This window comes from Lynx canadensis, chromosome B1 (genome assembly GCF_007474595.2).
Source record: "Lynx canadensis isolate LIC74 chromosome B1, mLynCan4.pri.v2, whole genome shotgun sequence".
Classification (NCBI taxonomy): domain Eukaryota; kingdom Metazoa; phylum Chordata; class Mammalia; order Carnivora; family Felidae; genus Lynx; species Lynx canadensis.
The window spans coordinates 13,686,151-13,712,261 of record NC_044306.2 but is presented as its reverse complement, the minus strand read 5'-3'; the positions used below and the strand labels follow the sequence as shown (position 1 = coordinate 13,712,261).

Here is a 26,111-nt window from a genome sequence, read left to right as displayed (position 1 = left end):
CGATATGAACGTATAAAACTTTGTGCAACAGTAGTCATACATGTATGTATGTGCCTATGTAGAAATATTCTTTTCGTATCTTGTGACGCCTTCAACAAACTAAGAAAATAAAGCCTTTTAAAAAAACTTTCCTATTCCTCAGTGTTGACACTCTTTATAATGGTAAGTTTTGTGGGGGGGGGGCGGGGCGCCTGGGTGGCTCAGTCGGTTAGGCAACCGACTTTGGCTCAGGTCATGATCTCGAGGTCCGTGAGTTCGAGCCCCGCATCGGGCTCTGTGCTGACAGCTCAGAGCCTGGAGCCTGCTTCAGATTCTGTGTCTCCCTCTCACTCTCCCTCTCCCCTGCTCACGCTCTGTGTCTCTCTCAAAAAATAAATAAACACTAAAAAAATATATAATGGTAAGTTTCAGACTTAAGTGTTGGCAGGAGTGGTGACAATCTATCTCATCTGTACTGACACTGTAGCAAGGGGTGAGTTCTCAAATGATGACTTATTATGTCTACTGAACTGAGATGTAATATTTCCTGACATTCAATGATTATTTGCTTTTTTATTACATACTTTTTTAGCATGTAAGTAGAAGAGGAACTTGTAACTAAAATGTTAGGACGTATTTTATTTTTATTATTATTTTTTAAGTAGGCTTCATGCCCAGTGCAGAGTCTAACACGGAGTTCGAATTCATAACCCTGGGATCAAGACCTGAGCTGAGGTCAAGAGTTGGATGCTTACCCGACTGAACCACCCAGGTGCCCCAGGATATATTATTAAAACGCTGTCCTATAATCATAAATATGCATCGTAGATACAACATTTCACCAAAGAATTGATTTTGCGGTGACTTTACACTTTGTGGCAGCACCAGAGAAAATTTAAAAAATGACAGTGTGGTTTGAAGAAAGAGAAAAAATAGCAAATTCCAGATGGAAAACGAGGAACTTCCGTGGGATAACAACACACGTAAGCCTGGATTTCAGATGGGTGCTGAGGCTGCTTTGTTGAGAAAAGCTCTAAGCGGCAGTGGAGACCTGCACCATATCCCAGTTACAATGAGCCCAGATGCAGAACAGTAGAGAAAGAATCTTCTTAGCAGAAGACAGAAGTTCCCGGGGGAGGAGAGGATCCCGATAACCGGTGTGAATATGGGCAACAGGGAATAAGGGGTAGAAGAACATATTTAAATGATACTTTGGAATAAAAGGATAGGGGGTTTTAGAGGGTAAAAAAGTGGCTTTGAAAACTGTGGTTGGCATCTGAGAAGATTCTAGGTAACAGAAGTAGAGAAGATGGGGGGCAAGGGCAATGCCACGGTAGAGACAGGAAGGAAAGAAGGAATGGGAGAGAGACGATGAGGTGATTCCATTCATCTAGTGGGGACAGCATCAGTCTGGCGGAGGGGATGTCTGACCTGATCTGACAATTTGCCATGCTACTTAGCCAGCGGCACGCATGGGCACTCAGGAGAGACAAGCAAGCGCCCGAGAAGCGAAGAGAAAGAAAATGTGCCGTTAAGCGCGGTCATTGTTTGGACCCATAAAAGGCAGAGCTGAGATCAACAAAAAGCAGACCCCTTCCCCTCCCCACCATCCGAAATGCCCCTGGCAGATGAAGACGTCAATGAAAGAAATCTAACGTGGCTTATGGCTGTCGTTGCTTTTTAAAAGAAATGATTGCTCTTGACGAAACGAGCAAGGAAGGCCTGGCTTTACTTATACAGAATTACTGACAAAACCCAGCCCGAGGTCTGATCATAACCCGGACATAATTCTTGCATCTCTTTAGTTCTCACTCGCTATTGTGTTTTTAAGAAATTGACATCCGTCTGAATGCCCCTACGTGAGAGCAAATTCAGCACTGCACCCACCTCCCTCCCACTGTACAGATGGAAAAAAGGAAAAGACGATGTGCTCAGGTGACTCCCTCAGGCTCTCATGGCATCCAGTGACTGGGCCCAAGGGATGCTTCCATGCACCGGGACCCCAGGCCCATGACCCCTCCTGTAAATCACAGAGCTTGCCGGAAAGTGGCAAACTATAGCTTTACACGGATGATGCCACCCCGCAGACACTTTGACGATTCCTTCCCGCTGCTGTCACTCGCCTGCCCTTTCTGCCCGTTGGCTGGTTGATGTTTCCGAGCTCCCTTCAACCTAAGCAGGAACGTCACCTTTCTCCCGCAGAAAGCATTTCCCCAACCTTTGCCTCTGCTCTTTCGCTGGCTTACCACACGCTCCACGTCGTGCTGGGAAGGCATTTTGTGTGCATCACCGTAGACCACGGGGTGCTGCACGTCGAGACTCTAACCTATCAGCCTTTGGCTCTTTGGAAAATGAAGCTACAAGTAACCTTTGTGGGTAGGAGAGTCAGAATGGCACAGGGTGAAGCTGGGATCTTAGCGGCCCGGCTTCCCACTTGAGTCCTGGAAGTTCTGAATTTGTGCCTTCGGAGCAGTGGCTAGATCGACGTTAAGGTGCAGGTAGGGGGACGTGCTTGCACGAGACAGCTGCTCAGAGGTTCCGCCTAAGCAGTCATGCCGCCGTTTCTGAACAAGCTTTCCGTGCAGGCTACAAGGCTGGGGAACTGCGGGCACGAAAGGGCATATGACGTCTGGTTGGGGACAGAGGACATGCATGGGAAAACCTAACGACAGGCAGCCACGTGAGGGGTACGGACGGCCAGAGCGCCCCGAGTGCGGGAGGAGGAGACAAGGTCATGCTGCCGTGACACGGGAAGGTCACACAGGAAAATGAAGCTACAAGTAACCTTTGTGGGTAGGAGACATCAAGGTGGGACCTGAGCCCGGCCGTGAAAGAGATGCATGGCTTGGACACGCAGATAAGGCAGCACTGGTGACTGGTGACTGGGAGGGCGGGTGGGGAGGAGGGCAGGGGGCGGGGGGCTGTGAGCAGAAGAGCGTCCAGGGAGGGCCCACTGTTAGCCCCCTGGGTGGGCTTCATCCCGAGTCTGTGGGAGCTGGAGAAGGTACAGGAAAGCGAGGCTTTCGTCAGGCCAACGTGATGGCAGGACTGGAAGAGCCCAGGGGCGAAGGTCACAGGGCACGTGGGGAGCACTTCCCAGACTGCCCCGATGTTGCAGGGGGCAAAAAATGAGGGACCAGCGTAGATTTCTTGTCTAAAAAACTATTACCTGTTACCTTCCGTCATCTCATAAAGGAAGGCCACTTAAAGAAACCCATGGGACAAAGGACCTACCTTCAGTGTGAGGGTCAGCTGTTTAAAAGGAAGAAGTAAAGTTTTGTGGGGAAAAAAAAAAAAAAATCTCCGCGTCGTTTATTTATTTATTTATTTTTAATTTCAGCGTGGATCAGTGAAAACATTTTCACAGACTGGCACCTATGCCAAGAGAAATGAAAACAAGATGGGCAAGAGACAGGAAGGTTACCAGGGGACTGTGGATAAGGGAATGAGAGAAAAGAAGTAGTCACGGACTTCCAGATACTTCCAGAAATGGCAGGTGAGCCCTTCTTTCCCTCCGCAAGAGAGAGGAAACAACGCACCAACAAATGTCCAATCGTCCTCTGAGATGCACTGACCCTACGTACTAAAAGGGGCCTTCCCATCAAATAAATGCCTCCGGACATCATCTCTGCTTCTGTGCAAGTCCGTGGCTCTATTTAATATTGCTTGGCCTTGGTGGTGAACCAGGCCTGCCCAGCTCGCATATCTGAGATGTAGCTTTCTTTTATTAGCCCTTTGAATTTCCAATGCAATAGGCTCTAGGGAATTTGAATAGAACATCAACTTCATGCTCTCCGTTCACTCATCTGGTCTTAGCCTCACAGCTTCAAATTCATAACACAGCACATTCTTTTCGCTCCCAATTGACCCTCTTCATAAAGGACTCTCCCCGGAAAAGACAAACTCCCTCAGGCTCTCCGTGACCTTGCGCTCTTTCACTGATGGGATGCCCTTATTTGATGTTTATCTATTTGTTCGTCTTTAATTTTGATTGCATTTTTGCCTAGACTTGCTGTTTTAGCCTTTGTGGTGTATTTTTAAATCTCTTTTTAAGTTTCCTAAGCAGTGGGCTTATGGACAAATGGCCCAGAGAGTCAGAGTCTCAGCCCTTCTCAGCTGAAATGCCGGCTTCGTCCTGACGTGAAATTTCCTCCCTCCCCCTCATGGAGGTTCTCCCTCTTCATTCTTCCTTCCTGATCTCTCCGATCCCTGTGCCCATCCCCACAGCCGCCCTAGATGTAAAACCTCATCTTCCTGCCTCCCGCCATACTCACTGACACCAGATTGAGCTTCTGAAACACCACTAGTTAAAACTCAACAACAGGATTATCTGTGATCTTCAGTGTTTTCCCATAAGATGGCCTCTTTAATCAAATGTTTGTTTTAAAGATGATCTTTTGGTTTTTTTTTTTTTTTTTTTTTTTTAGAAAAATCCTGTTAAATTAGAGTAGGGCTTTAGAGAAGCAAGCAAACCAGAGAGGAGAAGCAATGATCACTCCGGAGAAGTGAACGTGATGTGGTCTGCTCTTTACCCCTCAGGCTGATTTTGGGCTGATAAGCCAGAGTGGCAGTGGGTCTGTCTCAAAAAGGAGACAAACTTATGTATTTACTCAGATAATGCTGGCTATGCCCCGCTCTCAAACCATTATTCTCTTCCCCTATAGGAGAGTGAAGCTACTGAATGTATGCTCTGTCCCGACTGGTTTCTCCTGCCCAAACTCAGCCTGCTCTGAGAAGGTAAGACAGCAGGAAATGCAGGTTTCGTTATATTCTGGAGACCCCTGGATGGGATAAATGTTCAAGTGGAGTCCTGACTGCCCCACCCCCCCATCTTCCCCGGGCCATCCCAGAATAAGCTTACTGTGAGAGCTGCTTAGTGAGGGCACTAAGTTTCCAGGCTTGCATCACAGTAAAGGACTTAACCTAACCTGCCTTTCTCCCCAATTCCCCCCCCCCCGCACCCCAATACAGAGGGAGAATGTTCTCTTCCAACCACTGGCGTTCCTTAGGTTCAGATTTCCTTCCATGGTTTAACAGCCAGCAAACCCCCAACAATTCCCCTCAATCTCGCCCTCTGGTACGGCAATGCTTTTTCCCCCACGATGCTAATGTGAAACAACCTCTCATCTGTCATTGTAGTAAAGTAGAACAAAATTACTAACCCCATCGTAACCAAAGGCGCGCACAAATCGTTCCTGGATCCTCGTTCCCGACGAAGGGTGTGCGCAAACAGCGGGAACAGCGGAGCAGAGCCTGATTTAAGCTTCTAATGGTGGATTGACTGGGAATCGTGACAGCAAGGCTGTGACGAGTAACACTGGTATCAGAAGAATTTGCATTTACCTATTCTAGAAAGGAACCTGAGGTCGATGTGTTCTAACAATGATCTCACATAATCACATAAATCATAATTTCTTTGAATTCAATAGCAATATTATCCATTAAGAAATCCTCAAAAATCAGGTTCTGGAGAGAAAATGTAAAAGGCTTCCATCACCAAGGAAGGCAGGGCAATCAGCCGACTCCAAAATCATGGGTCCGTCTGGGACTGAGTTGACGGCTACCTACATATTACCAAAAATGACAGGGAAAATGCAAAAGAAGACAGACACAAGAAAGTATTAATTTACATGATTTTTGTCTCGCGTGCTAAGAGGATCTTGATGAGCAGGGATGACAACTGCAAGGGGGTGGGGAGGTGGCTGACACTTAAATTTCTTTGCAGCAGTTTAATCTCATTCACAGGTCTTGCTGATGGGGGCCAATTCGGACCAGTGCTTGGCTGCATAAAACCAGAAAAGGCGGCAGTCCGTGAACTCAAGCCACTATGCTCTTGTTCTAACATCCCGGATAGCGAGTTCAGAGAGGCGGAGACCTGCTGGGTCTTTCCTTCCTCACCCCTCTGGTCCAGCCCTCTCTTCGAACATGGAGCCTAGCGATCGACGGGTCACAGACAGGGCGAAAGTTTCAAAGATCGAATTCAAGAAAAGTGACCCAGTGCCTCCTTCCTTACACAGCCATGGCCACATCAGGGACAAGTGACAGGGAGATAATGCCCAGCTGTGAAATTCCTCCCCCTGGGGACCAAGGCATCCAAGTCAGGACATTCCAGAATTAGTTGGGGTTTGAAAGATTTATTGACTGAGGAAGGCTGATATAAGGAGAACTCATTTGTTTAGATAACAGGTCGTGGGCAGGTCTTGGCTTGCTAGATAGCTGATGCCAAGGGAAATTTGGGCTTCAGAGAATCTGTAAGAAAGAACTGTGCCTGCCCTCATCCTCCCGGGTCTACTATTCCACGGGGCTTGGTAGTGTTCAGATGACAAACCCATGCTTATCTTTTGTCTTCCTCTGTGTTTTGGTACTTGTTCCGCCGAACACAGATGCCCACTGTGGAAAGGGCAGCATCTTGCATGACAAGGAGACGCATGGTCGGTTGGGACAGGCTAAAAAACCAGCAGGGAGCCCATTTGGGAAGATAAAGTTTACTTATTATTACAAATTGCCATCGCTAACACCAGCATGATCCGCAAGATACCAGGGGTGATGGCAATGCAGCGTGCCTCAGGATTGTGGCAAAGGAGATCCGGTAACTTCTGAAATGTTTCTTTCCGAATAAGCCTCGAAGGGGCCCCTGTGAAAAGCTGGGGGGGAATTTCGGCATCAGAGACTTTTTGGAACAGAGGGGATGTCTGGATTTTTAAGAAGCCTTTCACGTCACAGGTGAGGGCGCCTGTGGAGGGGTGCTGGGACTTACCCAAAGTCACACAGCTCGGAGTATGGGACAGAATCAGTGTGGGAACACAGAGTTTTCGTTCCCAAAGTCCTGCGCCTTTCCAGGCAGCCTCCGCTGCCCCCCAGGAGAGACAATGGGAAGATGGCGGCAGGAGGGACCCAGGAGGCATCAACAACTTGGAAAACGGAGGTGAACATAAAAGACTCCGAAGGAAGAACAAGAGCTGCACTGGATCGATCCAGAATCTAGGATGAAACGATACGTGGACTAACATGCCGTCTAGTCACAAGCTTTGAGAGAAAACGAGGATCACGCGAGCGAGGAGTTAGGGAAAGCAGAGGAATGGTCCCACTCGGGTCGTCCAGGAGCGGGAGGGCGAAAGAAAGGGTTGGGATGCACAAGGGGGAGGCTCAGCTTTGAAGGTTTCCAAGATCTCAGGGAGGAGCATCTGGTGGCGGAAAGTGGACCCCGAAGGATTAACGGAGGCACCAAGCCGAGGGAAATCGAGTCTAAATCCACACGCTCACACGCTCTGCCCCCTCATAACCAGACTTTCTACCTTCCTTTCCCATGTGACCTCCTTCAGCTCTTCCCAGGACGCCCGTGCCCGCGTCTCGTCTCCAGAACTCGCTTCTCCCGGTGCTGAGCAGGTGTTTGGACCACGTGCTGTAGACCGCACCTCGAAATTCCAGATCTGAACTCACCGCTTGTCTCAGGCCTGCTTCTTCCCTGCGTTCCCCTACCACCCAGTCAGCTCAGTCCGGGGGGGGGGGGGCCCTTTCTCCCTCTCCCCTTGCATTCAGTCACCAAACTCTGTTTCATTTCCTAACGGTGAGTCAGCCCCCTTCCCTGTACGTTCTGTGCCCAGCCTTGGTTCAGGCCTTCATTTCTTTCGTTTCCTTTTTTTTTTTTTTTAAATTACGTTTTTAAATATTTATTTTTGAAAGAGAAAGAGGGGAAGAGCATGAGTCGGGGAGGGACAGAGAGAGAGGGAGACACAGAATCGGAAGCAGGCTCCAGGCTCTGAGCCATCAGCCCAGAGCCTGACGCGGGGCTCGAACTCACACACCACGAGATCGTGACCTGAGCCGAAGTCGGACGCTTACCCGACGGAGCCCCCAGGCGCACCCCCCCAGCCCCGCCCCCCGCCTTCATTTCTTAACTAGATCGACTGCCTCCTACCTACCTTCTCCTCCGTCATCCTCACATTGTCACCAGCTTGATCACACTGCTTCCCTGTTAAACTCCTTCCCAAGAGCCCTGTCTACCCCCCCCCCCCCCGTCACTACAAGCCTGACCTGAGGGGAGCTGCCATTTCCCCGGGTCTCCTCTTCCCCCCGCCCCACGGGCTATACGTTCTTTCCAAAAGCTGCCACGTTTGCTCCTGAATGCATGCTTTCTCTGGCCTAGAACACTCCAGCTCTTTTTGCTAGCTTTCATTCATAATCTTCAAGATGAAGCTTAAGAGTGCCCCCCCCCCCCCCCCCCGGGGGGCTGCTTCTTGCCTTATGCCTGTCCCCAGTCCCCAAGCTGATGGGGATGGTCCTCTTCCATATTCTCACAGGGCGGCTGACACTCCACCTTCGCGCTCAACACCCTTACAGCGACCCCTTCTCTGTCTCCCTCCGGGGACCCTGAGCTCCTTGCGAGGGACGAACGTGCCTCTTTCCGCTCTGCACCCTCCGGGCGTGCAACGCTGGTGCCCGGCCCACGCTGCGTTCCCTCTGAATGCACGGTGCCCAGCGGACAAACGAATGCCGGGCGATCGTGGCAACATCGACTTGGCTCAGTCGGGTAAGCGTCCGTCTTCGGCTCAGGTCACGATCTCGCAGTTTGTGGGCTTGAGCCCCATGCCAAGGCTCTGCGCTGACAGGGCAGAGATCAAGAGTCGGATGCTTGACCCCCTGAGCCAAGCAGGTGCCCCCAGGACTTCGAATTTTAAGATTCGGTCATCCTATTTCTTGATTCACGTGGGAGTTGTCTGATGCTTTTGGACACTTAGCCGTTTTGCTCTCCCAGATTGGAATGCTCTTGTAATCAGAATCTCTTTTGTTACTCCGACTCTAACCCAGTTTCAAGACATCATCTGCGAGTAAAGAACTTTTCTTCCAGTCTCTTGGGGTGGCCTTTCCTTGCCTTTACTAGAATTTGGTTCTTTCTTCTTTCCTTTCCCAGAGGTAGAAACAGAATCAAGACTTCCAGCTAACTGATGCTTGCCTTCTATTTATTAAGTACTTAAAAGTAACTATTCTTTCAGACAAACTACAAGTTTTTTTTTCCATTTTTGCTTTTTATGCACCACTTTTCATTAAAATTTTCATAAAATTTTATATACCACTTTTCATTTTCCCAGAGACGGGGGAAAAAAAAAATCTTAACCTATAGAAGACTTAAATTCTTAAAATAGGTTTAAACAGAACAAAACCTAGTTTTTAGCCAGAGACTAGAAGTGGTATTTCGTGTACATTAACAATTCTCACAGTATATATATGTGTGTGTGTATGTGTGTGTGTGTGTGTGTGTATTTTATATATATACATATGTGTGTGTATATATATATATATATATTTTTTTTTTTTTGAAGGGGGGAGGTCTTACTTTATGAACTGCAGATTTACCAAACTGTGGGATGAACCGAGGTCTGAGAAGTCTGTTTGGAAGTGTGTGTGTGTGTGTGTGTGTGTGTGGTGATGGATGGCAGGGTACTAACTGAGGTGCTGGGTGTGCTGAAGTATGGGGATGGTACCCCAATCATCTCATCTTCTTCGCACACCGCCTTCCCCTACCCGGGAGAGAGTTCCCCACGTTAGTTCTGCACTCCAGCCTCAAGACATTCCAAAAACATTCCAGAACCCTGGAATATAGGCGAGGGGCTTTCTCTGGGAGGCTGGGGCGCGAGGGTAGCGAAGAGTGAGGGCTGCTAAAGCTGATTTAATTTTGATATCATGGACAAGCCAGAGACACAGGATAGTCTCTGGAAAATACCCAACCGGGGATCTTCAGTTTCTGTGCTTGTTAAAAAACACGAAGTTCCCTGTCACTGGTTGTCGGTGTGCAATCGCTTGTCCTGTTATCAAATGAGCCTTTAAAAGTGGTTGGCGGCTGTAACTCAGTCTTAGAGTAAATCATTGGATAATCACTGTGTAAGAGGAGTTGTGGATGTGTGCAGATATGAAGCTATCAGATTTAGACAGTCACATAATTAGTTTAAGGAGGGAACTCAACACTTTTGAAAGCTACATTTACTCACTGTTGAACCATTATGGAGCCATTCAGCACATCTAGAACATTAATTTGCTAAATGGAACCCACTGAGGGGGTTAATGTAGCCTCACGACTATTGATACAATGTAAATTATACTGAGAAAAATCTGAGGAATTTTACATTTTATAAAATTTTACATTTTATATCGAGATATAATGAGAAAACCTGTTTTTATTTTTTCTGGATTTTTTTTCAAGTGATATGAATCACATACAATTTCCCCATTTCCCTTTCCCCTTTCAAATCTAGACAGGACTAACTATATCTTAAAACTAGACTGTGGAAGAAAATTGGATTAAATCAAGTAGGAATAAAAGTAGAATCTTAGTAGAATCTGTCAGGTTAATGTCTGAAATATACAAGGGCCACTTTATTCAATTGTCCACACCCTTTTGTTTTCTTTTGTTTTCACTAATGGTCTCTGGGAATACACATTCTGGTTAAAAATTTAAAGCAAAATCATTGAACAGTTAAACAAAATCTCAAAAACGGAAATCAACCGTAGCTTTTCCCCGTGATTTTAAGTGATCCCGCAGATAAAAATCACTTAAAAATCATTCTTAATGTCTCAGATGCTCTCCTCCATGAAGGCAGGAAGAAGAGGACACACTGGTGGTGACCAGACGGGAGGTGGGTGGTGTGGTCGGGATGGGGGCAACAGGCGATGGGGATTCAGGAGGCACTTGTCACGATGAGCACCGGGGGATGTACGGAAGCACTGAGTCACTGTATGGTACACCTGAAACTAATTATCACACTGTGTGTTAACTAACTGGAGTTAAGAGAAAAACTAAAAAAAAAAAAAGTTTCTAACACCATTTTTGGCAGACAAAACAAAACAAGGCAACAAAACATGGCTTCGGTGTTTGAGTTTTCAGGCTTGGATGTCAGCTGCCTATCAGAACAAAGCCTATTTCTCCTCTTAGTTTTGTCCTGCGGAAGATGCCTGCACCGTTTTCCTGACATCACAGGCGGCTGTAGTAAAAACACATAAGGAGAACACAACATGGCACACAGATGTCAGGCTATTGAGACGATTCAGTGTCACCGGGAACGGACACGTCGTTTCTCATTTGGAGTCGCTGTCACTGAGTTTCCCAAATTACCTGCACTTTCTGTGCACTGGTTTGGGTCTTAGCACAGACCCTCTTTACACTGCCTGTCTTTCCTCCTCTGAGACCCTCTCTTTGATACTGTCCCCGAGTATCAGAACTGATGTCAGTGGGAGTCATGGGTTTGCCACGGGCACAGAGTTAAGTTCATTATAAAGAAATGGTTCAGAAGCTCATTCTGAAATTGCTAAGCTTGAATGAGGGACAATAAAACACGCAAATGAGAAGCTAGAGACCCATAGATACCTACATAAATGTGGAAAAGCTGAAACCCGTTTATTTACTCTGTAAATCTGAATATAGCTCACAAAAGATCGTAGAGTCAGCTCCACAAATATAAAGCTCTAAATACCCAGAGTCCCAAGATAGAAAAACTGCCACCAGCCTGGTGGTGTGTCTGTTCATATCAGTTAGAACTCATAGCATTTTTTTTTTCTAAAAAACCTCTTCTTTAGCCAGACAGAAGAGCTTCAGAAAGATGTGGTCAAACAGTTTGTATTTTATGGGGGTAAGCAAGCGGAGAACTGTAAAATGCCATCAACTATCAAATAATTTATTCTATCGCCCCATTCAATATACTGGATTTGCTTTTGTGTGCATTCGCCTGTAAGAACTGTAGTTTCACTTTGGGTCTGAACTAGCCGGTGAGATCTTTTTTTGGCCACCCTGAAATTATTCTAGCTAAGGACTCCTAACATGTGATAATTGTTTTCAAATGGTACAAAGACCAGCACGAAACGGTCCCTAATACTAAGCGAAGGGAGTAACGAGTCTGATCACACTGTCCTCACACAAGGGACCCCATTAGCTAGTCGGATATCCTTTGTACTGCCTGCCAAGTCAATGTGAGAGGAGGTCTTGGACGAGATGGCTTATTCATTCGGTAATAGGTAGTTATTCAGTTCATGAAGCATATTAGTCTAACTCAAAGATTTCAAAGCTGAATTACAAACCCTGTGCTACCCGCTGTAGACTTGCTATCATTCCGTCCAGGACCATGTCTAAGAAGACTGGCCACACCTCTTAACAAACCCCAACAGGGACACAATCATTGCAAGTAACACAGACAGCACCTGCTGCTACGGAGAAAATGCTATCTCTAGGTTTTGAAATGAAGGCTCTTGTACTTTGGAAACTATCTGTGTACCCTAAAACATCAGCCTCTTCTACTGGCGACTGATAGGAATCTCAATGTCTTTTCCTACAGTCATCCTTCCTGATTCCGGGTATAACAATACACTTCAACGGCACTTGCGTGGGACATGTTTTCTGTCTTGACTCTCAGCTAACTCCTTAACCGCAACATTTCAGAAGGAAGTGCTATCAATATGAAGTCATTTTTTTTTTTGTTAATTATTTTACTCATAGCACCAACTGAGGAAATCCTCATTTTGTAAAGCAAAAAGAAACTGGGTAAGCATGTACTATCGGGTAACTATATTTAAAAATATAAGCAACGAAGAATGAGATTAGTCAATATTTTCAGCATCAGTTATTGGTATGGTGAGTGCAAAACACTTCAGAAAGCAAGACAGCAGAATTTATATGGTACTCTTTCAATGGAGCCTGGACAAGAGCCAGGTATGGGTTCTATGAGGCTCTTCTCTATAAATAATATTAACTTGTCTGCATCTTTGGTTTATCTCTCTATTCCTTCCACCAACAAGTATTTACTGGAAGAATTCTGTATGCGTTCCAGGAGTCGCGGGAGCCACAATTAGTGTGCATCTTATGAAATACTTTCACATTTTATTCTGTATTCCTAGAAACTGTGGCACATTAATGGTAAACTAAAGTTGGTACTAAGAGACGAGTAATACAATTAAAACATATAAGGTAAGTAATTGAGCTAACGGTCTTCTAAAATTTCTTTGGTAGAAACTATAGTGACTGTATTTTTATCACGAGGCAAATTTATTGATTCTGGGTCTCTGCCATCTGTTTCTATCCTCTAAAGCTTTTAATCTCAAGGCTTTTAAGGCACTAGGCTAGATAGAAAGCTGGACGTGTACGACTGGGAATCTGGGCTAAAAAGTTTAATTTCTCTTTGTGCGATCTTTGTGCAGAAAGATGTCTATAAAGCCTGTATCAACTCTAGGCACTGGTGTCATGAACGTCATAGTAAACAGGTGTTTCTCAACTGGGAATGGTGATTCCTCCCCTCCCGCTGCCCAATCTCCTTGTGGTTTTCATAGAACCCAGTCTGACCGTTGTCAAACCTCCCACATCCCCTCTTTATGAAATTACCAAACATTCTTCTAAGTCTAAATTAGACACAGAGTATTGCGAAAATCTGAAGGGGAATATTACAGATATTCCTGGTGTTGTGGGGGTTTGTCAGCTCTCCAATAACAGCAAACACAAAGGAAGTCGGGGCGGGGGATTCAGAGTCCCCCGCTGTCCCCAGCACCTCCACCCAGGCACATGTCCAAATCACAGCGTAATAAGCAGAACCTCTGGTCAAGGCTCTGATGAGCAGGGATCAGGGCTAAGTTTACCTGTCAGGAGCTACACACTTTCGCAGACAGGATGTGCTTGTCAGAACAGAGATCACTATGGGAGGGGCTGCTTGGTAAGGACCCTCCTGTCCCTTCTTTCATGCACTTACTTTTGAATGTGTTTTAAAGTTTCTGAAGCTTAGAAGAGATGGGCCCTTGCTCTTTCACAGCCAAAGTATAAAAATGTACAGAAAGAAAAAAAAATAAATGATCGCTTGTTATTCTGACATGACGATTCCCAGTTACGTAGGTTAAGTGCCCTATGTTTCTTAGGCAGTTGTTAGTTACGCCTTGGCTGCAGACATCTAGAGAAAAAGTAATAAAAACGTGGGGTTTAGAAAGTAGTATTTCTGTTAATTTTATTAGAAAACATTTTTTTGAAGCCTGGGTTTATTAAACTACTGTATTTTTAAATTATACAAAACATACGTGTGTGTATATTTATGTACCTATAGATACATGATTATGAGGTTTATATTTGGTAAAATATTTTAATAATGCTTTTCGTATTAGTTGCCCTAGCTTATTTAGATAGGATTTAATAGTTCTACTTTAAATATGATATGTGATGAATTTGTATTAGGGAAGGAATGATTGTGAGGTATTTACGTTAATTACAAACTTTTATTCTTTATTTTTTTGCTTTTATGTTTTTAAAAATGTTTAGTTATTTTTGAGAGGGGGGAGGGGCATAGACAGAGGGGGACAGAAGATCCCAAGTCGGTTCTCTGCTGACAGCAGCGAGCCCGACGTGGGGCTCGAACCCACAAACCGTGAGATCATGACCTGAGCTGAAGTCAGACGCTTAACGGACTAAGCCACCCAGGTATTCCAAACGTCTGTTCTTTAAAACCATGCTTGCCCCTTATAGTCACGAGATTGGCTTGCCAACTCAACCTCTACTTTAGCTGCTGTGCTGATTCTTAACTAAGTTTGAGGTTCGAAGTTTGCATATCCGTTATTAGAGAAATGTGCCCTCTTTGCGCACGATCCTTTCTTTTAAAAAAAAAAGGTGAAAAAATCCCAAATTTGTTTTTACTAATCCAGATCAACTCCGCCAATGGAGCGTATCCCTTTGTCTAATTTTCCAAAGTTGATTAAAATCCATTTGCGGGTCCTAAGTAAACCGCACTATCTGTTGTAGGAAGTTCATGTGTCAGCAGTAACCCACACGATGAACTTCTATGCAATGTCAGTTCCCGGGAACAAATAAGGACACACTCAAAAGCGGCCCGCAGAGCAGAGCCTGAGTCCCAGACTGGACTGAAAACTTAATTCTCTATTTTTTTTTCTCCCCGGCTTTTAACTAAACTGAAACCCTCCCAATGCCACCATCATTTCCTGAAGGTCTTATAATCAGAGCAGCTCTCCTGCCCAGTCTCATCTGATGGTAGCACTTTTCCTGGACTCTTTTTTGCCTCTTTGGCAATACAGCCCGCTATCGCTTTGAAAACGGTGCAAAGGAAGCGCTTTCCATTAACTTCCAATTTATTCCTTTCCTATTGCGATCCTAAAATGAGCAACAGGAATGCTAAGAACAGAATTTTAATGTAATTCAATTGAAAAGGTTTGTTCCTCTGACAAAATCATGCTGCTGGGTAACATTCATTTTATTAAAAGGGAATCTGTCAAAAAAGAAAAGCAATTCAAGCTACAGGAGAACTCAGCTTTATGGAGAAGATCCATTCCAGAAAAGTTGTACGGAAAGAATATTTGTATATTGGATCGTTTTCTTTTTCTACTGACTTGTATTATAATTGTAGCGGTGTGCTCCTACAGAAAATACTTTCGCCTTCTCATATCATTGCAAAAATCACACTAAGGAGCTCAATATTCATCTCAAGGACTATTCTGCATTTGTCAACATGCCATCTAATTTCCCCTTACGGTCTGTGCGACGTTAGCGAAGTGAACAGTAATCGAAAATGATTTTACATCTGCGTTCGCTGCAAAGTACATATCCCATAAAATATACAATGGCTGATTCTCATTTCATTCTGATTGACCTCACAAGATGGGACCGTTCGCACAGCACACTGCCTGGACCACTACTCCACATAGTAGAATATGCTGGCAGCCTGAACCTCATACTTTTTCATCTGCTTCCGCAGTGACGGCACTTGCTGATTTGCATTTCGTGGGAAGGTCCTTTTAAGTGCAGTTTAAATTTCCAATAACTGCTTACAAAAAGCGAAGGCTTTCTATTTGATAAGAATGGCATTTGCGGCACTGACATAAACAGCCAGCTTCATTGTAAATGTTTACAAAAATTTTCTTTAATGCTTATTTAGTTTTGAGAGAGAGAGAGAGAGAGACAGAGCACGAGCGGGGGAGGGGCGGAGAGAGAGAGGGAGGCACAGAATCCCAAGCAGGCTCCAGGCTGGCAGCACAGAGCCTGACGCAGGGCTTGAACCCATGAGTCGTAAGATCACGACCCGAGCCGAAGTCAGATGCTTAACCGACTGAGCCACCCAGGCGTCCCCGTCATTGTAAATGTTTTTGAAGTTCATGGGTGACGGCTCCCAACATAATCACCTTTATCACCTGGGCAAATGTAGACCCGGAGGGTTTATGCGTAAAACCAAAACTGTAGTATATTTCTCCAAATGTCTGCTGCTAATATACTAGGTGCGTATGAAGCAAAATGTCAACCCTTAAGCAGAGGCATTGACCACGATGCCAATGACATGGAAGCCTCAGAACTTCTCATCGTGTGGGTCCCTCCCAAGGCCCTGAGTCTAATTTTGTATTTTTCAGAGGGGGGGGGATCCAAAAATTACAGAAGCTCCAGGGCCCCCAAAACTTGGATCCCACCTGCCCTTAAGAACGTAAATTTTTTAGAGTCTATTCACCGTATCACAGCACTTTATAATCAGAGCAGAATGTGGATGTACTTACTCAAAAAACGTTGTCCATCCAGTTTCATCACTTTTTGTGGCTAACAGGCCACTGTTGCCATGGTACGTAAACAAAACTAATTCTAGTCCTTGGGCAGTCATGCTTTTCAAACATCCATTGGTTCCTATCGTCAACCATATCACTTGGTTATCTGGAGACACCACCCGAACTGGCATCCGATTCGGGTCCCGTCTAATCCTGAGGGTGTTGCCATTGCTGTCTGTCACAGCAGTAATATCGTTATCGTTGCTGTAGCTAAAATTGTACAGGTAATCACCAGTGACCAAACTTACAGTATACTGGTGGGTGCCATTGATGTCAAAGATATAGAGTTCCTGGTCAGTTGGGGAGGCAACTTCATAAAAGTTCATGGAGTTAAGGAAAGGCTTGTTCTTGGACACGGCCCGGATCCGGATATTCCCCAGGTCCGCGATATACAGGGTGCCATCCGGGGAAGCGGCCAGGGAGGACGGCGCGCTGAGCTTGGCGTCTTTGGCGTAGCCATCTCCACTCTGGTAACAGTCACAGTTGGCGTCGTTTTTGCAGTCACACTCTGAAGGTATTCCCGCCACCAGGGAGATCTCCCCGTCTGTGGTGACCTGCCGGATTCGGTTAATCTTCTTCTCATCGGTTTCAGTAATGTACAGGACCCCACTGTACGACACTGCGATGGCGGTCGCCGATTCCAGAGTTGTCTGAACCGCGTGCTTCCCCACAGAATATTCCACGCCTGGAACCTGGCAGTGCATGGGCCGTCCCGCAGCAATGCGCACTTGGCGATTCTCAGTGATCTGCAGAACTACGTTATTATCCAGGACGTAAATGGAGTTATCCATGGGGTTAATGGCGAGGTCAGTGGGCCATTCCAGACGTACCTTAATGAAAACGAAAAGGTCTGGTTAGTCAGTTACTGCGCAGCAGTTAATTTGCCAGAAGAGTAAATTAGACCATTCAAGGAAATTACCCTTAATTTGATCAACTGTTTCAAAATTGTTTTTTGAAGAGCTACTGTAAAATAAACTTAAAAATCTGGAGTGGGGACAAATGCGGGAAATCGCACGTTAGTGAAAAACGCCGCTTGCTGAAAGATTTGCAAGTCATAGCCAAAGAGCAAATGAACCTCTAAGCAGTGAGTTAACAGGCATCAATGATATATGAACACATATGCTCCTTTAGCAGTAATACCCACCACGCGTCGAGGCTTTCTAGGTTATGAATATGTGAGTGTTTTATTGTGTTTTCAATCAGGCCAACAGTTAAGTTCCTAATGCTAAATAGAAGTCCCTTGGGACTAATCATAGTGGGTTCTCTCTACTACTTAAAGAGCTCATGCAATCAGAAGATTAGAGATTTAAGCTGTTTTGTTCTTTTTGGGATATCTGCCTGCTGCTACTCTACTGGTATTTTATTACAAATGCTTTAGCATTTCTTAGTGCTAATTGTTTGTAATCTCACTGAATTCATCAAACGCAGAACTACGGAAGAAAATAACTTTTTTTTTTTTAAGTTTATTTATTTACTTTTGAGAGAGAGACAGTGTGAGCAGGGAAGGGGCAGAGAGGGAGAGAGAGAATCCCAAGCAGGCTCCACGCTATCAGCACGGAGCCTGAGGTGGGGCTCGAACTCACGAAACTGTGAGATCATGACCTGAGCAGAAACCAAGAGTTGGATGCTTAACTGACTGAGCCACCCAGGTGCCCCCAAAATAACTTATTAGCTCCTGAGATACACTTCAATGGAACAGCTTTGTTACAACTAACACCACACCTGATATATCCAGTTTAATATGGGGCCGTCACAGTCTACTGACCTAGTAAATCAAGACACTTAGAAGAAAAACACACAATGCAGCTTGAGATTTTAACTACCTGGCTGATGTGCATGCTGGTGTCACAAGTTAAGGGTCTGGCTGAAGTCAGATCGTTAGAGCCCAGGAGAGTTGATATGATCCCGTTTTGATCAACTTTTCTGATCATGGTTCCATCAACAAAGTAGATTAATCCGTTCTTATCAATTGCCATTCCTTTTCCAAGAGAAGTTAAGTGTTACCAATTTTTCAAACGTGATTTATTTTTAGGCCCATCATTAAATTCAACGTTCAACCCCAGGGATAACATGGGTGATAGGCAGCAGGTAAGACTGCAGATTGTAATTACATTAGGAAAAACCCAACAGAGGCATTTCTGACACAAATCAACATAAAACGTAATAAATAACCCAAATCGGTAAGAATCCCCATTTAGTGTACGGATCATACAGGCTGTACCTGAGTTTTAACTGTAAAATTATAACATCTGTATACTGTTGTTGACTATCAATGATAGAAACAGGTCAGATTCTGTTACTCGGAACTTAGAGTAACTATATTCTAACAAAAATAGATCTAAGCCAAGGTTAGCATTCTGTTGACCTTGTTACAATGAAATTTGCTATTATGAATAATTCAGTACAACAAATGCTTTTTTTCCAGTCCTCGTTCACATAATAGTTGCTAGCTATAATGGAAAAAAAAAAAAAAAGTCTTAAACCAAGAAACATTGTAATGAAGGGGATAGTGCATGAGCAAGGAGTCAGTCCCAACTGGTTTAAAAGCTAGAAACCTTTGTCACACAGAATTTTAGCCCTTGTCACCTCTAGAAATTCCTCACAGCAAGCATTTTTTCCCATGGCATAGAAACAAAAGTTTAATAGCTCCAAACTGGGTGAGGACTAATACGGTTGCTTAGTGATGGTTTTTAAAGAGGCCCGGGACTCATTCATGACAAAGAAATTCCAGGACAATGAAAAGAATCTGGACACTTCCTTGAAGTTTAACAGGATGTGACCTGAATAATACGGGCTAGTTGCTTTATTCTTTGAAAAGGCGAAAAAATGGTATGATAAAAAAATGCCAAGAACCCAGTATTTGCTGTAAAATCAACTTAGGATTCTAGCAGTTTCACGCCAAATGGCTTTTAAAAACACTAGATGTGAAACAGCTTTCTAGAACACAGTGGAGGGTAAAATGTTAGACTCAGCATTAAACACAATCAGGCACTAACTGGGTTTTGTATCTTTTTTTTTTTTTTTTTTAATAAAAAGAAATCCTCAAATTGATAAATGCCAGTACCTTTGGGACTCATGAGTGTCGCCTCCACAGCCTTCCCTCCATCTCCACATCTGGCTTCATCAAATGGAAGGCACTGCTCCCCCGTCCCTGCAACCACTTCAGCATTTTTAGTCAAATCTTTTGTACCCGTCAGTGACTTTGGGCGATAAATTCTGCGGGTGTTAGTGTCAGAAACATACAGATTTCCTGTGACGGGATCAGTCGCAAGGTAGTATCTATGAGCTGGGTTGCTGCTGTAAAAAAAGGATCACACATAAACATCGCAAGGCAGTTACTCCTAATACACGGGGGTGAGGGGGGGTGGGGGGTGCGTAATGAAAGGCAAAATAAAACAGATCATGGGAAACTGATTATAAACTGAAATCCATTATTAAAGACTGGAAAACGAACAGCATGTTTAATAACGACTTCAAAGAATGGCGGAAAAGAATTGGAGGCAAGCTCTACAAGGATTGCTTTCTTTCTTTGCTGGTGGCTGAGGATTTAATTTACTAAATTTATTGAAACAGCCATCTTGGAAAATAATTCCCTTTAGAAGGCAATACGCTTCTAGCCTAAAACAAAGAAGCAAGTTCTCCAAATCCTTTTGGATCAATGAAAAGCCATTAATAAATTGCTCTTGAGTGATCGACATAAAGTTTATTCCAGGGGAAGGGTGTCTCTATCAAACCCCGGTGAAGTGTAACATACTACTCATGTCCCTTGCACCTCATCAGAGGGAATTCTCCTGTTTTGCTACAAATCCAAATCACACGAACGCCTGCCCCTGACAAAATGCACCGTCGGGTCTGTCTTCGTTGCTCTGTCATAATCCAGGAGGGCGATCTGATGCAGTTACAGTGTTTGTCTTGAGCAACAGGGTTACGTACTAAAAGGAGGTCATGCATGTGTACGAGGCTGTCTCAGATGCCGGCCTCATGCAGTGAGCCAGAAGGGTAGTTCTGTCAAGTTTTACTTCAAAAGTTGTAAATTAAGCTGCCTGAAGACCGCTCTGCGAATTTGGTGAGATGTAGGCATTTGTTCACAAAACATACTGCCTCGATGTGACATGTAGAAAGTAGCGCAAATGTAAACTATCCTACGTCCCGTTACCTGTGACAAATGGGAAGACCGACATTACCAAGCAATGGACAAATTAGGACCCTTAGTTGGAATTAAAAAGTTCACTCATCTCCTTATGAACACTCAACATCACATTCTCAGGATTAATGGGATTTTGTACCATGCGCAAATATTGCCTTCTGGAAACAAACATTCCAGCGGTTCGACAAAGATGTTGACAGGCAAGAATCCACTGCATTCTACATTATCTTCACGACAAACTTAGCGTTTTACCAATTTATTCTCATGCTTTCTCTCTCTCTTTTCTTCTCTCCCCGCCCACACTTTTATACTTGTTTCCATTTGTTTTACATGTGAATATCTAAAAGATGTAGTATAAATCTAACTATATGAAAATATTTGTTCTAAATAATGGTGTAGTGTTCTCACTACTTAATGCTCTTCCTTTGAAAGTGGTGAATATGTGTACTTCAGGGCTCCTGTGAGAGAGTCTACTGCTAAAATAGCAAGTTCTCGGTTTCACGAGTGTGTCTTACACCGGGTGCCCACGTGGGCACGGAGCTGGCCACACGTGGCGTCTGTAGAGACCCTCTGGAGCTCTGAAGCCTCTGGCTGTTACGTGGATTCACACAGAAACACCGAGACTCGCAAAAGCTTGGCCACCTCCAGGTTTCGGTCTCCTTTCTACCCTTCCGTATCTTTTGGTGACAAGAGACATATTTGAGCAAGAGGTCTTGAGTGTGTGATAAGTGTGAGAGGGTGACTAGTGAAACAAAGGATTCAGGGAGATACAAGTCACTTGAGACGAAGACGCTTCAGAACCACTGGGCTATGGACCCCTTCCCATGTGAAGTGTCATTGTATCGCTTTTCTAAGTCGATGCCTGAAATGTCAAATGCACAGATGTACTGCCTTCCTTAATGTGGTAGTTTATTACTCTGTAATGAAGTGAAGAGTTACGTATCAATATCATCTTCAGAGTAATTTTAAGAGATTCTTCCCCCCATGAACAGCCTGATATTGACGGAGCTGGTCTTTTAGATATATGGTTGGTGACTGTAACGTAACACAATCAAACTGGGTCTATTGTGAAATACCATTGTGGAAAGACTTCTCTTTTCTTTCCTATCTCCTCAATTATATACTGATTAGAACTAGTCACATAGCCAGTTATGAAAACACACACACACACACACACACACACACACACACACACATTTTCCTGTCCGTTGAGTACCTATGAGCATGACCTCTAGACCAGACTGCCTGGGTCTGGATCCTAGCTTCCTCACTCACTAAACCTCATGACTTTGAGCAAGTTATTTAACTCGTCTGTGCCTCCGATTCCTTATCTGGAAAGGTGATAATAATAATACATATTTCATAGGATGCTGAGAGGGTGACACGAGCTAATACAGATAAAATGCTTAGAACAGTGCCTAGTACGTAATACATATGCAACAAGCATTAGCTGTTCTTAATATCTGCTTCTGTCCTGCCTCCTCTTGGGTTGCAGTGTGTCTTCTGACTTGTAACTCTACACAGTATAGGAGTGCGATGATTATCGTTAGCTATCTAAAGTACGACTAGCTTTCTGGAAAGGTTAAGAAGAAAAACAATGGCTACGTTCAAATTTGTTTCCTTGGTCGTGCTGTTAGGCTAGAACATCCTAAACTATTCAAACAATGCAGACCCCTCTTTAAACATGCACTTTGAATTGTTTCCAGGGTAATGAGGATAAAGGTAAATGAATAATGCAATCCAATGTAAATTCAGTCGGAGTTAAGCATTCATATGAAACACCTTTATAAAGCTGCAAGGTCACTTTTAAGAACATAATATCAAGAAGCCTCTCTTCCTTTTTCATGTACAAAGGGTGGAAAGGTACCATATCCATGAGACCATGCCAGGGTCTTTTTGTCTCAGTGCTGAAGTACTAGAATCAATTGTTCCTCTGAATTTTCAAAGCGAGATGAGTTATGGGAACATTCAGTAATTTTTCAAGTGGAGGGTAATATGCAGAATTATTCATTTAAGTGACATCCTTTATCAGAAGCCTGGGATAGTGGGACTTAATCATGAAGTCCTTTTCACCCTCTTTACAGGTCTTTTCTAAAATACCTGCTGAAAAGACTATTTGTGGAAAACTCCTTCAAGAGCAACTTCTAGGAGACAGTTTTAAAAATAAAGAATTTTAATTCATTTTTTCAATCCAAAGATGTATAAAAACAACCCAAATCTTGGATCATGATCTCCCTGTCCACTTAACCCACTTATAACTATAAACTGTCCAGACCTATATAAAATGGATAGTGGAGGGATTCTCCCTTACCCCCTTTTATCTCCAATATTCCATGATTAAAAAGCATACTCCCTAAAAGAGGTACCTATTTATAGACGCGCACATATTTTTGCACAAAAGCCATCATGCTGTTCTATATCTTGCCTTTTTCATTTAATAGCGTACAAGGGAGAATTTTAATACTGAGCCATTTTAACTATATAAATCATGAGTTTACAATAAAGGAGAATAAAAACTTTAGGATCCTGACAAAGAATGATATAAAAAAAATTATACAGAGTTTTGATGTGCCTCATTCTGAGAATAAAACAACGGATTTTTGAGGTGGCCCCTTGAGCTACAGGTCATAAGTTTTCTTGGTGCAAAAATAATGGACATTAAAGTCCTACGCTTTGCCTTTATTGACATCAGCTTTATTCCAGTGGGACAGTAATAAGAGAATGTCCAAAGTGGTGCTTATATTTGGATTTCCTGTTCCACAGCATCTCCTTCTTTGAAGGCACAGAAATTTCTAAATCAAGCAACATATGTCGACGGTTTTTAAAAATGTCTGCCAAATGAAAGCTCTAATTTTGCACACAACTCCATTGTCCAGAATAACAAATGTGGAGGAGTATGTGGCCCTGGAGAAGAGAGTTTACTTCTGGAAACATTCCCCACAGAATGGTAGGAAATGAGAACTGGGTAAGTTCCTTGCAGCGCAGCTTAGCATGGCAAATTAGAGCTGGTTCTGGGACCCCAGCCCCTTTCAAAGGAAGAGAGGGAGCAGGACCAAAGCACTAAAAGAAAAAGAAAAAGTGAGTTTGGAAACTTTCAGTTGACTGGAGGCAGAGAAGCTCTGAACAATACATGGGATGGGTCTGGGGTTCAAGGACACCTGACATAAGCAGAGTTTTCTGACAGAATGAGTTAGTACTTGCGCTCCAAATTCCCGAAAAGCCAAAGCCCTGGAGAGGCTGGTGTGCGGGTGCAAATGGGTGGTGAGTTTTCAGGTCAGTAATACGTCTCATGTGGCAACGTAAGGCTACGATGACTGAGTGCGCTTGGCTGCTGGTAGCTGGAGCGCGGGATTTACAAAATGTATGGCTTGGGGTGCCGGGGTGGCTCAGTTGGTTAAGCGTCAGACTTCGGCTCGGGTCATGATCTCACAGTCTATGGGTTCGACCCTGTGTCGGGCTCTGTGCTGACAGCTCAGAGCCTGGAGCCTGCTTCAGATTCTGTGTGTGTCTCTCTCTACCCCTCCCCGACTCATGCTCTCTGTCTCTGTCTCTCTCCCTCTCTGAAAAAATAAACTGACATTAAAAAACCCCCAAAATGCATGGTTTGAGGGAATCTCTGTTCACCAGGAGAGGTTTAATGGCCTTCTTGTACAACTGATCAAGGTTTTCATTTCAGAAAGTCTGAAAATAACATTACGATTTTCACTAAGAGCAGCAAAATCAAAGTTGAAACTTTTAGTATACTGCACCTTGATGACTCGCGCTGCATTGCCTAGATCACCACAATCCCTAAGCCGACCTCCCCATGGTCCCATCCCATGAACGCGCAGCCTGGATTTGCTTATTCATTTTGTCATAATGCAACTTCTTAGACTAGAGAAATATTTGCAAAGAACAAGCTATAGAACAGAGATCATTAGCACTTTAATCTTTTTATTGGAAATTGTGCCGTAGCCTTTAGGACACAGAAAAGCAAAAATTATACTTATGTAGAACAATCAAATGCCTCTTTTCTGGCAACTAAGACTGTTTAGATGATTGCAAGCAGGGTTTTGGGATGTGGTATTTCTGCGCCTGTTTGATTTTTACATATTAAGTCAAGAAGTGCTGAATCAAGCTTTTATAATTTTGTATCTAAACGTTCATTGATTCAAGTTCACAGACCTGTGATTGGCACCTTCTTTGATCTTTTAATTGGTAAGATAAAATTCACAAAGTTGATTTTTAGTCCTACATGTTTCATTACCTCTTGGCTGGTATTAGTTAACTAATTTAAGTCCCTTTATTTTGGAATTTTAAAGAATTAGAACAGGGATGAGCCAAAATTTACTACCTCCAAAAGGAGTTTGTTATCAAACTAATACTATAAACAACACGGGGGGAAATGTTTAGCAGAGCCAAGAGAAACTTAAATGTTAAGAATTTCAGAAGCTTCCATTTATGTAAAAAATCTAATATGTTGATTGAGTAGTATTTATATCTATTCATTCATTAAAGTCTAGCCAGAGACTTTTACTTGATATAATATCCTGGCAGTATTATTACATTTGGTATGACGGATTACTTTGAATTTTAAAATTAAGAAACCTATGTTTTTTTACATTGATTTTGTTATTCACTATTTTTATTAATTATTTCCTCCATCAGTCCAATTAATGAGTGTGGGAAACATAGTAAGAGGACCAGAAGCATGCATTTTTATGCATTAATCATTAACTGACTACACTGTTCATTTTTGTGTCTTTAGACATAGTTTACAATTTCTTTCCCCTCCTATCATCTGTTCCTAAGCGCTTCATGACTGTTACGTTAGCCGTGAAAGTGGGGATAAGGAGAAAGCCAGCAGGATCCTATCATCTAGGATGAGCAAGATGACATTAGTAGGCAAATAGAAAGAAGTATCTGATAAGAGTTTTAATTTTTTGAGCTGAATAGAGTAGCTTCAGTGAGTCAAAATATCTTGCTTTTGTGAAGCCAATTTTGATTAATTAATTATGAAACAGATGGAATCCCTATTTTTGTCATTTCATCGGTGACTTGGGCTCAAAGGCCTTGGATATTTTCTACATCTTCTTCCTTACCACCCATATACAGTGTGTTCATTCTCTGCCTTTCTTTATTTTATGGGTTGATTCCCTTCATTGCTAGCCATACTAATTTAGGTTCCTAGCATCTCATGGTTTTAGGCGACGGCTTTCTAACTGATCCTAAACACTGACATCAGATTCATCTTCCCCAGAGGCCACTGGCGTATGGCGCCATCTTGTTCAAGATCAGAAAATGGTTTCCCGCTGTCTCTGTTGTCCTGTAGGACAGAAGAGTAACTCCTCAGAGCACTCAAGGCCCTAAGCAATCTGACCCTAACCTGGCTTTCTACCTGTATCTCTCATTATTACCAGCATGGATCCCCTGCTCCACCCACGTAAATTGG

General features: G+C 43.7%; 1 protein-coding gene across 1 annotated transcript in view; it reads right to left on the bottom strand.

Annotated features, from left to right (window-relative positions):
• The window catches only part of LOC115511752 (teneurin-3), a 194,696-nt gene that overhangs the window by 21,091 nt on the left and 147,494 nt on the right, over positions 1-26,111 (bottom strand). Inside the window, exons 19-21 of the mRNA XM_032593054.1 lie at positions 19,598-19,830; positions 18,357-18,511; positions 16,489-17,363 (exon numbers count right to left, since the gene is read on the bottom strand). Of these exons, the coding sequence (XP_032448945.1) occupies positions 16,489-17,363; positions 18,357-18,511; positions 19,598-19,830 (1,263 nt within the window). The remainder of the gene's footprint in view (positions 1-16,488; positions 17,364-18,356; positions 18,512-19,597; positions 19,831-26,111) is intronic.